Source organism: Haliotis asinina, chromosome 6 (genome assembly GCF_037392515.1).
Source record: "Haliotis asinina isolate JCU_RB_2024 chromosome 6, JCU_Hal_asi_v2, whole genome shotgun sequence".
Lineage (NCBI taxonomy): Eukaryota > Metazoa > Mollusca > Gastropoda > Lepetellida > Haliotidae > Haliotis > Haliotis asinina.
In genome coordinates this window covers 1,308,527-1,321,654 of record NC_090285.1, presented here as the reverse complement: position 1 = coordinate 1,321,654, position 13,128 = coordinate 1,308,527, and the positions used below count along the sequence as shown (strand labels likewise).

General features: G+C 43.6%; 1 protein-coding gene across 2 annotated transcripts in view; it reads right to left on the bottom strand.

Annotated features, from left to right (window-relative positions):
- Positions 1 to 13,128, bottom strand: part of LOC137286387 (ubiquitin carboxyl-terminal hydrolase 45-like) — a 28,778-nt gene that overhangs the window by 3,676 nt on the left and 11,974 nt on the right. Inside the window, exons 7-17 of one of the 2 annotated variants that reach the window (XM_067818225.1) lie at positions 9,209 to 9,321; positions 8,885 to 8,932; positions 8,070 to 8,222; positions 7,677 to 7,813; positions 7,280 to 7,367; positions 4,270 to 4,360; positions 3,932 to 4,020; positions 2,431 to 2,487; positions 2,037 to 2,192; positions 1,667 to 1,832; positions 336 to 1,376 (exon numbers count right to left, since the gene is read on the bottom strand). In XM_067818225.1, coding sequence (XP_067674326.1) covers positions 336 to 1,376; positions 1,667 to 1,832; positions 2,037 to 2,192; positions 2,431 to 2,487; positions 3,932 to 4,020; positions 4,270 to 4,360; positions 7,280 to 7,367; positions 7,677 to 7,813; positions 8,070 to 8,222; positions 8,885 to 8,932; positions 9,209 to 9,321 — 2,139 coding nt within the window. The remainder of the gene's footprint in view (positions 1 to 335; positions 1,377 to 1,666; positions 1,833 to 2,036; positions 2,193 to 2,430; positions 2,488 to 3,931; positions 4,021 to 4,269; positions 4,361 to 7,279; positions 7,368 to 7,676; positions 7,814 to 8,069; positions 8,223 to 8,884; positions 8,933 to 9,208; positions 9,322 to 13,128) is intronic. The other variant, XM_067818224.1, reaches the window with a different exon arrangement.

Genomic DNA, 13,128 nt, shown 5'->3' with positions numbered 1-13,128 from the left:
GAAATATTCAATCACCATCTACAGACTTTCTGTTCAAGGAATGAGACATTTAATTTCAAGCTACAAAACTTGAAATTATAGTTTTCTTCTAACCATTGTTTACATGCCAGAAACAGAAAGACATGAGCACCTAGCTACCCAAATCATATTCCATGAAAACGAAAAGTTGAAACAAAGCAGGAAATGTTCACATTGGGTTCAATTACTGCTGAGTAAATACCAACAGAAACATCAGATTCACTGTCAGAAACACAGAACATACAAACAGTTCTGGACGGCAAGGGGGACATGATACATTGACTGGTGAACAGTTTCACAATACAAGGGTACTGTACCTTTCTGCTGAGAGATTGTCTTGTTGCGTTTTGTCTTGGTGCACTGCTTGCAGCCAAACTTGTTGGAGCCGGTGAGCAGCTCAGCTGAAGTGAACTGATGTAGACAGGACATAATGGAGCACTCCTTGGGAGCTGGGTGGTAACGTGGAGCCAGGGGATTCATCGACTTGTGCTGGGCCTGCTTCCTCAGTTCTACCTTATTTTTGGCCTGGTTTGGGGACTGTCGGTCACTGGTGAGACCATTGGTCAGTATGTCTTCTGTGGATGGCATGGACGTGCACTCTGTCAGGTCTCGTGGGGACTGACAGTGCAGTGTGTCCTCACTCTCCCCCTTCAATGTCAGCTGACTATCACAATCCTCAGGGCTGCCTGGAGTGGCGACATCCAGCACACTGTAGGCGGCAGCACCACTGCCTTCCATCTCTGGGCCTCTCAGCCCCTCACACTCTGCACCCACATCGTTTATCACAGACTTCTCAACTTCTCCATTCATACTTATCACAGTATTACTGTTCAGTAGGACATCAGTATTTTGACTTGCATTATTAACTGCTGCCCCGTTCTGATGACATCGTGCACAGCAAGTCCCCACACGGTCACATGAGTTCACATCAACACACATATCTTTGGTATCACATTCTTCAGTCTCCGACTGATCGGCAAAAGTCAACCCACTCAAGTCATTACATAAACTAGTGACATCTGTTTTGACTGCTGCTATAGATGTTCCACCTTCACCAATACTGTTGGTGGTCAGTCCCTGACTGTGAGACGACTTGATGTCCCCGTTTCCTGTACACACTCCGCCAGCCACATGGAGATTGGACGAGATTTGTTCTGCTGCTATATGTCCCAGTTGACCATCAGTCTCCACGTCTACAGGCTGACTGTGAGTCTGGCCATCTGTCTTCCCACCAAACACTGCTTCCTGCTGCACTCTGTCCCCATTGGTCACACACACATCCTTTCTCTCCCCATCCTCCAGCTGGGTGTGCACCAGTCGGGATGTGTCACTCTCCAAGTTGTCCTCAATGTCAGCATCTGAATAACACAAACATTTCTTCATTCCTCATTGCAAGGTCTAGTCTTTCCTCTCACACAACCATCTTGCAACAAGCAATGCACCGTCCATGTGTGGTGCAAGTCATAGGGAAAGTCCTTACTATTATATATGTACCTCAGGACAAGTTAGAGAGGCAGATTGTCATACATGCAATGACATTTCGCCCTATATCATAGGTGTTGCTAGGACACACTTCTGTGACCACCATTTCCATGGAAACCTCATTTAATGAATCTGACCAAAATAAATATGTGTCTGCAAAATTCACCTGACTGGTCATCATGTCCGCTCCCCTGAGAGTCGTCGCCGTCATCTTCCCGCACCTTGTCCACTGACATGGACATCTTCTTCTCCTCACCACCAGCCTCATCCTTCCTGCAAATGTCATCAGCAGAAGTCCAGCTCTTCTGTTTAGACAGTTTGGCACCACGTCGCTGAAATTAAATGAAGAAAATACAGCACAGTTAAGATCTTCCTGAAAAAGCTACTGCACTCCACAGTATTTAACTGGGTGAGTCAGTAACAGTCACTCCTCTACAACATTCTTCTTGGTAATCTCCTGTAGTAACTGGAACATGATCTGAGTAGTTTCAACAGCATGTCAGTCAGCTCTGACTATACGATCTACATCGCAGTACCTTGGCTTTGGCCTCTCTCTTTAACTGCTTCTTATTCTTTTTCTTGTCTCCATGTTTCGTGGGCTTGTCCGGGACACCCCCCTCCACACCCTTCAACTCTTCGGTGTCCATGCTCTCCTTCTTTCGGCCCCCAAGGATCAGGTTCGGACGCTGAGGCTGCAGGACACACAAGCAAAATTCAAACACTGGCTTCCATTTAGACGTATCTCATCAATACATACAACATGTACTGGATGTGTGGGTCTGCTTCAACAAGGTCATGAACATGGTTTGGTATATTTCTTTAATCTGGTCGTTCACAGACTAATGACCCCATGCGTTGACTAATATCTAAACAGCATGAGCGAGGCTAATGCTAACTCGTGTGATGACAATATACAGGTGAGTAACCTACCTTCTCCTCTGTGACTGGCAAGGACAGATCCAGGAATGGCTCAAATATCTGCGACACCTGTCAGTGTTGGAAACCAGCATGCATCATTTGCCGCTACTGAGGCACAACAATCTACATCCTCAATATAGCAGTGACTTGATCACAGGAGGAGGCACAACAATCTACATCCTCAATATAGCAGTGACTAGATCACAGGAGGAGGGACAACAATCTACATCCTTAATATAGCAGTGACTTGATCACAGGAGGAGGGACAACAATCTACATCCTCAATATAGCACTGACTAGATCACAGGAGGAGGGACAACAATCTACATCCTTAATATAGCGGTGACTTGATCACAGGAGGAGGGACAACAATCTAGATCCTCAATATAGCAGTGACTTGATCACAGGAGGAGGCACAACAATCTAGATCCTCAATACAGCAGTGACTAGATCACAGGAAGAGGCACAACAATCTACATCCTCAATATAGCAGTGACTTGATCACAGGAGGAGGGACAACAATCTAGATCCTCAATATAGCAGTGACTTGATCACAGGAGGAGGCACAACAATCTAGATCCTCAATACAGCAGTGACTAGATCACAGGAAGAGGCACAACAATCTACATCCTCAATATAGCAGTGACTTGATCACAGGAGGAGGGACAACAATCTACATCCTCAATATAGCAGTGACTAGATCACAGGAGGAGGGACAACAATCTACATCCTTAATATAGCGGTGACTTGATCACAGGAGGAGGGACAACAATCTACATCCTCAATATAGCAGTGACTTGATCACAGGAGGAGGCACAACAATCTAGATCCTCAATACAGCAGTGACTAGATCACAGGAAGAGGGACAACAATCTACATCCTCAATATAGCAGTGACTTGATCAAAGAAGGAGGCACAACAATCTACATCCTCAATATAACAGTGACTAGATCACAGGAAGAGGGACAACAATCTACATCCTCAATATAGCAGTGACTTGATCACAGGAAGAGGGACAACAATCTACATCCTCAATATAGCAGTGACTTGATCAAAGAAGGAGGCACAACAATCTACATCCTCAATATAGCAGTGACTTGATCAAAGAAGGAGGCACAACAATCTACATCCTCAATATAGCAGTGACTTGATCAAAGAAGGAGGCACAACAATCTACATCCTCAATATAGCAGTGACTTGATCACAGGAGGCATTAACTGATGTGACAGAGAACTAACAATAAATAATTATAAGACTGAATCATAATACCCTGCACACACTCCCATCTACTGCAGGACTAAATCCTGTTAGAGTATACTGGCTATCAGCTGTACGACTGAAACATCGTTATCAGACTACCCCGCCAGACTATCTATGGCATGACAGAATCAAACTACCCTATCTATTGACATGACTGTTGGACAGACATATGTACATGTACCCTATCTGCAATATGACTCTTGGACGTACATAGATGTACCCTATCTGCGACATGACTGTTGGACGTACGTACATGTTTGCACTCCTCACACATGACGGTGCTGACCAGCTGTCCTCCGAACACGGAGTCCAGGAACGTGTGTTTCACTTGTCGACCATACTCTGTGGACAGTGATACCATGCAGTTAGCAAACAGAAGCTGTAGTGTACAACAAGAGGTGTCACAAACTTGGACAACAGCCTGATGTTTAGGGAAATGACATTAGCAGCTGGTCGGATGTTGCCAGTTGAGCACGAGAACATTTAGTTGTGTCTCTCAAGTCAACTTGAACTTGACAAGTTCATTATTCGAAGATAGCAAAACCACAATGTTGATTATTGTCTGTGTTAACAGCAAGACTTGATGACTACCTTTGATCTTGACCTTGGTGTCATCATCTACTTTCTTGGGGTTGGTGGACTCCTGGAGCTTGAAGTACTTCAGAATCCCTGTCTGGCCACGCTGCGAAAACAGAATATGGTTGATTTAAACTTTTACTTTCAATCATTACCTTAACCATGACATACAAAACAAAACATAACCTGGAGTGAGCGACTTGGGTTTATTCTTGCTCTAAATAAATGAATGAATGAATGAATGAATGAATGAATGAATGAATGAATGAATGAATTGTCCAGAACTGACTTGGAATTCCAAGCTGATGTAAGATAAGAAGACTTTGGGAGAAACAAACCATGCCTCTATCTTCTCTAATGTCAAAAAACCCCAACAAGATGTCTGGTTTTGTCTATTTATGAATATAACATCTGTCAATAATTAAGTCTGGTGCAACAGTGACTGACATACCATAAGACTCATGCCGTCTTGTTGTGATAGTTTGGGCAGCTTCAAAATGGCAGGACAAAAATTCTAACAAAGCTGTGGAGCTTGCTGATTCTTTGAATAAAGACCTCTTTGCCCATTTAAAATCCCTATGACAGTTGTAGTGATATTTTGAATAAAATATTTACAAGACAAAAATACCCACATTCTTGCAGTGTGAGACCACCTCTACAGGGTCCCATGGACCTCCGCACCAAAGAGCAGGTAACTCTAGACCTAACCTCGCACCTCACGTTCCATGCTGAACGAAATCAGACAAAATGTGGGGAAGTGGGTGCCCATAACCCAAGGAGGACTATATTCAAGAATCTGCAACCTCTACAGGTTTGTTTGATTCTTTTTCATATATTCCTCCTTTGGGTACATGTAAGCATAAGACAGACTCCATAAGACTGAGTCTGGGAGTGGCATTCTGGCTCCCTGAAGAACAGAGAAATCCCCCAACTACAATTAGCAAAAGGATCTCATTTACCTGGTTATGTGCCTAGCGGAACCAATTAGGCAGAAGCGTGAGCCAGGGTTATTGGTCAAACTTGTGAAACCTTGCTAATGTATACTGGACACATTTATTCCTGCCCCCTTCGCTCAATTGAATGGAAGTGAAGATAAGGGAAAAGTAGCGATAGACATGAGAAATCTTTTTGCCTAATCAGCAAAGCATCCAAGGACATTGCTGATATGTAGCACAGAGATAGGAGTGACATGGGACAAAATATTATCACCATAACAAACCTGACACCAATGGGAGGGATGTAGAAGGGACTGAGAGGAGAACCTACCACCAGTAAACTGTAGACATTCTCTTATCATCATCAGACCTTGAAAGCTCACTCGGCTAGAGGGGTGGAACCCTGCCCACTGGAGAGAACTGACTGACAAAACTGAGCACACTCAATGGAGTGTCAAGTTGATAATGACGAATGATCATAGACAGCCGACTCCAATAGCCACGGAGCAGATCTCCTGAATGGGCAGGACTGCAGCATAAGCCTTAGATGTGGCAACTGCCCGGACTGAATGAGCTGTTAAACCTCCTTGAAGGACCGGAATGTAGACCTGAGCGAGGGGGCTCTGGCTTTGGCACGGAAAGGAGGAAGCCACCTGCCCTGCCCAGCTGAAGCTAGTGACGAGGATGACGACCACCCCGATTGAATGAGTACAAAAGAGAGACGACGGCAGAAAAGTAAACACATTCGTCCACCACTGGTGGCTCGAATAGCTGCTCCTCGAACAGGCACCAGTCAGGACAGGGTTCACTCTCTTGCTATGCAGAGATGACAGAATGGGAAGGCGTACCTCGGCAACCGGCGTACCGGAACAACCATCAAAGGTAGCACGTCCATGATGAGGAAGGGGAGGAGCTTTCTCCAAGCCTGAACTTGGGTCACATCCTACCCCTCCAGATCAACCCCCAATGACAGGTGTGCTGAGCTCCTCAAGGAATCCAGACAGCACCGGTTCCATTAGAGACTTCAAGGATGACATATGTTGCTGAAAAAGAGATGACACAGTATCATATGTAATTAATGGTGCTTGTGTAACAGGAAATGCAGGGGAGGGTGAAACTGAAACTGAAACTCCTTGAAAGTCTTGGAAGCCGATTATGAAGGTTTAAAAGGTGGGTCCTGTGACCAGATGTCACCCCCGCGGGCAGTAGATTACTGTAAAACAGTACATCTGTACTTTATTGTATTAGGTGAGATAACAGCAAAAGGAGGGCACCCTTGCTCCTCATGGTTACTTTTAACCAGGCGTCTCAAGCACGAATCAGGTGTTTCTTTAACCGAAATAGACGATTTACATGTCATGCAGGCTTTAAACTGTAAACAGTGAAAACCGACCTAAGCACATATACATGTATAATGGCTTACAAAAAATGCATGGGCAATGCATGTAAAAAATGCATACATAATCCAAGTAACACACACAAGAAAAAAAGGAAGCACCTACAAAATGAAAAACGGCTAACACCTAGCAACTTATATAAAGCAACATGAAAACATTCACACCTACAAATATCAACCACTACAACAACACTAAACTTTGCTAACCCTGTACGGGATAGAATGAAAAAGTGAGTACGGCAATATGACCTGACTGCCATCTTCACAAGCACATGGCAAGCAGACAGGGACAGGAAAATGTTACAACCTACATGAATGAACATTAACCAGAAACAATCTCTAAATCACACATACGCGAAAAGAAGAGAACCATACATACAGTAGCTGTTTCTGAAGCACTCATGTTACAGGGATTTCAACACAACTTAACTCAGTTGCAGGACACATGTTGTCGAAGACATCATGGAAAGTGACGATATAGTCTAGAATTATCTGCTCTTGGCTGCAGAGATCCGTGGGGGCCCTGTAGGGGTGGTCTCACAAAGCAAAATGTGTACTTTTTTATTTTGTAAATATTTTATTTAAAATATTGTTACAGCTGTCATAGGGATTTTAGATGACATTAAAATGCTTATATGTACCCCAAGGAGGAATATTTTGTAAAAGAATATGGTGTCAACAGTGATAATCTAACCTTGACCTCCTCAGTACGGATGACGTCGAGAAGGTAGCGCAGGAGCTCGTGACTGTCTTGTTGCTGGAATCCCTTGAAGCGTGGAGCTCTGCAGATAAGAAAGCCAATCACTACATTGTCCTTAATGTCAAGACAGAGTACATGCTCATAATAACATGGGCAGGAGATATTGTATATGAAACTCTTCATGCATTGACTCAAGGGACAGCTTTAGATTTAGGGTAAAAAACTTCAAACTAATTTGAAGAATGCAGGAGACTGATACACATAAATCTCTACAGGGTGAGAAATGTGATAGTGTCCATCATTGTTTCCACGACAACATCCAGTACAGCAAGATACATGACTGGCGGTTTATCACTCTTTAAGTGATTGCACTCCTACTTAGGATACTAACTTTTTACAGACTTGTCCAAACAGGCCGCTGGGATTGACCGTCATGTTGCGGGGTGCGGTATGGTTCATATCCTGCAGAAAGCTCATCATGGCCTGGGTCAGCGGCCCGGCATCAGGAGGCACGATCTCAATAGAAGGCTGGTGGACGGTAGAATGCTTATCACTAAATTTCTCAGTTTGAGTGAACTATGAATAGACAGTCCATTATCTTTAACACAAAAATGTTACAATATTTTCAACTGGCCAATAGACCAGTGGCTTTTCTAATGCTGCAAAATGACTTTTTGTCTCAGCATTGTCCACTGTGATGTATGGCAGTGCATGCACAGAGACAGAAGATCATGGTGATCTAGACTAGTGCATGCAAACACACACAGAAGACAAACAGACGTACAAGTTCTTTCAGGAAGTCGTCCTCACTGTCATCATCACTTGATCCCCCAGTGTCCGAGTCTGAGTAAGGAATCCGCCCTGGGAGCTGGAGACTACGTCCTTTCTTTGTCCGGTCACACAGGATTGACTCCAGGCTATGCGTCTGACTCAGGTTCTGGTAACACAGATACACAGATACACATACAACAACGGGAGCTCCCTATATTAATGGTAGAATATTCCTGTGTCTGTACCTCACATCCAGACATACTGCTACTGAAGACCTTTTACCCTGCAGTCGTTCAGTCCCGTATGTCAGCTGAGGGAGAAGGTTGGGTTCTGGTCTAGAAGTCTACCAATGGGCACTGGGAGGGAGCTCACACACTAAAAATATGTCATAACAGAGTTTGTGGGATCTCAACCTCTGAGGATTGTTGTGAGAGACACTTCAGGAATGCAAGACTCTTTAGGAACTTGTGGTGATTTACATAACAAAACTACCAGTTCGATGAGAAGATCTCCTTAATATTGTACAGCCAATTTATTCTCAAACACATCTTCATGTACAGTCATCAAGTTGAAGCTGGACGTCCGAGTAACAAAACGTCACAAGGTATGGATTTACAATTTCTTTTATATTAGCAACACAGCATTTCTCGGCTACTTCTTGCCCCTTCATCAGGTGAATGACAGGATATGAATATATTTTGCTTGCAATCATATTCTGTCATCCACTTCATGAAGGGGCAAGAAATAAGTCAGAAACATTGTGTTGTAAAGATTAAAGAAGTTGTAAATCCATACCATGTTAAATTTAACCAAATAAATGTTTTTTACCTGCATCACAGCATTGAAGAAACAGGTGTTTCCTAAGTTGCTCAAACCCTGAAACAGTGAACAAAACAGAAACAATTACAGCTTTTGTTAGTAAACAATCCAGACCTTTTTCAGACACGAACCATTAGCAACAATTTATTCATTAAGATGCCTTAGCAGTTTTGTGGCACGTCGTCATGGTTGTACCTGACTGGAAGAGTGAAACATTAATTGGAATTATTAGGCAGGATTGTAGTTTCAAGATAACAGACAGATATGCCGCAGTGATCGAGACTACTGATGGTGCCCCTCCATCTCCAACAACCAGACTGATATCTTACTGACCTTGACCTTCTGACAGGATGATGAAGCCACCGTGGCTTTGGGCGTGATGGGTCGACCATTGTCCTTTACTGCAGCTATATCAGCAGTAGAATCGGCCCTCCCACGTCGCCCTGCTGTTCAACAACATAGAATGGGCTAGTTTAGTTTTATGCGACTCAGCAATATTCCAGCCATATGGCTGTGGTCTGTAAATATTCGAGTCTGGACCAGACAATCCTGACCAGGACCTTCAGGGAGCTGCAACACAGAAACTGAGATAAACTTGTACAGGTTTCCAATTCTTTGAAGAGAATCGTCCTTGGGGTACATAATGTAATTTTCTGAAAAAAATTGATATTTTATACTTATCCTGACTCATGTCCTCCCTCCATGTGAAGATAGTGGAACACTTGAAATCCCTTGAAGTTCCCTTCTAATTGAAGCGGATGTACAATACATACGCCTATTGGGAGTCTCCCTTTCCCTCCATTACTGTCACATGACCAGCCATGCTTGCCACTATCTCTGCATCTCATAAGCCTGACACGAGAATTACTGGGAATTCAGGGTGCCTGAGAGGGGCAGTTGAGAGGGCTTGATGCCATGAGTCTGGACAAGTATAAAATATCAACTTTATTCAGAAAATTTCCTTATCCTGACTCTTGCTTGTTATGCTTATGGAATCTGATGGAAACAGTGGTGGTTCAGGCCACGCAGGATTCTGCTGATTGACATATAAGTACGTCCAGTACTTCCCCCTTATGGGAAACCATTCTTCTTGGTAATATTCTTCCAGTATGCATCTGTGTGATGGGGTGGGATCACATCCAGTTGAACTTGTCTTCTCTTGAAGCATTCATTGACTGGAATGTGATGATACATAGATCAGCTAGTCTCCTGCTAGTGTCTAATGAAACTGTATGTCAAGATTTCCAGGCAAGACCAGAAACAACCCTTCTTCATGTACAAGTATCTTCATTACGTGTACAGGGTCATAATCACTCATACTAGTCTGTTTAAGCTGTGCGCACAGACTCTCAACCATCATACTCTGTAGAACATGTTGGTCTCAACAAGTCACATGATAAAAGGGTGAGTGAAACTCAGCACCTTTGTGGAACTGTTCATTGTTGTGCCCAAATCGGTGAATGGCAGCAACGTCCTCCGTGATGTCCCATAGGTTGTGATTGACAAACACCATACTAGCTTTCCAAAAGCAGCCCTCCGTCATAGTTCATAACGAACAGTTTTGGTGTTGATCGAGCGGCAATGCTCTCACTTCATGTGGATAGGAGGCTCGCTCAGGCTTGAGTCTTGCTGCCTTGCAGGCTCTCAGTATAATGGTTCTCATCCATGCTGAGATGGTGTTGTGGAAGACTTCTGTAGGCGTCTCAGTAGATAGTACGATGAATAGGCACTTGAAATGTTGTCTCCTTGTCTTAGTACAATGGAGATATATTTTCAAAGGTCTGACTGGGCATAATCTTGTGTATCATATGGCCTCAGGACTGTAGATAATGCCGGGATGTGGAGTTGTCTGTCCCGTTGTCCAGATAGTTGTTTCTTACAATCATAGATGGGCAATAGACGGGCAATTTCACAATGACTGGAGCCGAATCATGTGCTTTTGTAGTCCAGAGCATGTATTTCTGACATCCATGCCACTGTAGCAAGGACAAGTAGAAACAGCGTTTAATTCAAGCGATGTCCAGTCTAGTGGCTTGTAGACCTCCCTCGTCAGGTGTTGTAGTATATGTTCAAGAGCCAAGCTGGAGCCTTAAAACTGCTTTGTTGGTCTTCTAACTTGAACGAGTGTAGAAAGAAGAGTAGTTTAGGTACTTTAGTAAGCTTGATCCCCATTTTCATGGTGATAACAGAGCTGAGCACCATTGGAGATGGTTGTAGAGGGTGTGACATGGCATGCACCTGGAATGTGACAAGCCTTTATGTGGAGGTTCGAGTCATCAACAGTGAGCTTGTATGATTTGTCTACTTTGAACACTTTCACAAAGGACTACACATGATGAAGTGGGAATCAACAAGCGCTGAAGGCTGGGATCAAAGTATCACAGTCCTCAATACTCATCATATAAGTATGAGTCTCATTGAAAACCTAGGATGGTGAGACTACGTCTAAACCATTTGTGATGCTCGATGTAATCTCAGAGTCTGAGAGAGGGCTTGCTATGGTGATGGAGATCAGAGATGTCCATGTGTGTCCTTTGTGAGTGCATGCTTGAGTGGGAAGCAATGTCCAGTTGATGGGAGAGTTGATGGAAGGAACATCATCCATACTGTGAAATGAGGACACAGCTAATGGTGATGAATCCCGTGCCGGAGCATACACATGATGCCTCTTCTTCACCTGACAGACCTATTGCAGTTGATGAACTGTCGACTGTAGCTGCAGCTGCTGATTTGCTTTCATGTATGGCTGAATGATGAAAATGATGAATGTCAGCTGGTAACGTGGTTACAAGATGCAGTATCAACCGATTTAGACACAACTAGTGATAGCCTGGAGTGTTTGTGATTCACACGCCTTTGAACAGAATATAATGCATATTCTGAATCAGGTAATTTTTAGCAAAGTTCAGTGTGAACAGCGCAAGAACACAGAAGTTTCCATTACGGATATACATGCGGATCAACCGCAGACAGACGTAATTTACAAATTGAGAGCACAATTTCATCAACTTAGACTAACTCCAAGATGAACATGTCCCAAAAAAATGTCAAAAACACAAGAAATTTTATGAGTTTTACATAAAGATGATAATAATTACAATCCAAAAACTGAATATGACATAATTTAGATTACAGGACTGAAAATAAAGCAAAAACTTATTGTCGTATTGCGACCCAAGTGTGCCTCCACCTATCCTCGTTGGGCAATCAAAGAGAGAATGGAAAGCATGGTTGGAAACTGAGGCTCCTGAAGGGTGAGTGTACTGTACGTCTGCTTCAATTAGAAGTGAATTTCATGGGATTTCAAGTGATCCACTATCTTTGCATAGAGGGAGGAGATAAGCACAATAAGCAAGAGTCAGGATAAGGAAAAATTATGCAATTTCTGTGGCTGAAAATGTCAGGTGACAGTTGTATCAATGTTTTGGTAAAATATTGTAAAATGAAAAAAAGCCATGTTATATCTATTAGACGGCCCACTACGTCGAGTTACCTCCCTGCTACGCATATGCAGCCAACCAGAGGCATGTTCAGAATTGCGAGCGCCCACGAGCACTTGATCCTGAACGCCTGTGCCCAGACGAGCACCAGACGAACTATCCTCACAGCTGCCTTGCCAAGCGAACAAAGATGGCGACCATGTTTAATAGAAAAAAACCCATTCAGATCATTGCCATTAGTTAGCATCCACCTGACGAATGGGCAAGGAATAGCCAAGAAATGTTTTATAAAGCATAAAGAAGAAGTTGACATCCATAACATTCGAACAAACCTGTAGAGGTTGCAGATTCTTTGAATAGAGTCACCTGGTCACGTGACCATCTTCGCCTCATGGAGGGGTGCGGACCAGGGACAAAACATAAGATGGTCCAAATAAGCCAATAATATCTTAAGATATCTTTCCTCCTTGTAGAAAAGGGAGCCAGGACAGGGGACTGATACAATTCAGAGCTCAATAGGTGCTGTTATGTGAAAGGTGCTATCTCTCTTAGGACAGTAAGTATCTGGCAATCAAATACTCACTCTGTCTTTGTGGAATACAGTCATCCCCAGGTTAGCAGACACAGCATGTATGTCACCTACATCGTCTGCCAAAAATCACCGCCACAAGAAAAGCAGTCTTCCATGTCAACAGCTGGAGAGAAAGAGCCGACAGGTTGAGAAATAGGGGATCGGACAACCAATCAAGAACAATTGGCAAGTCCCACGGGGGACTAATCTGCCGGATAGCCGGACGGATGCTGTCCACGCCA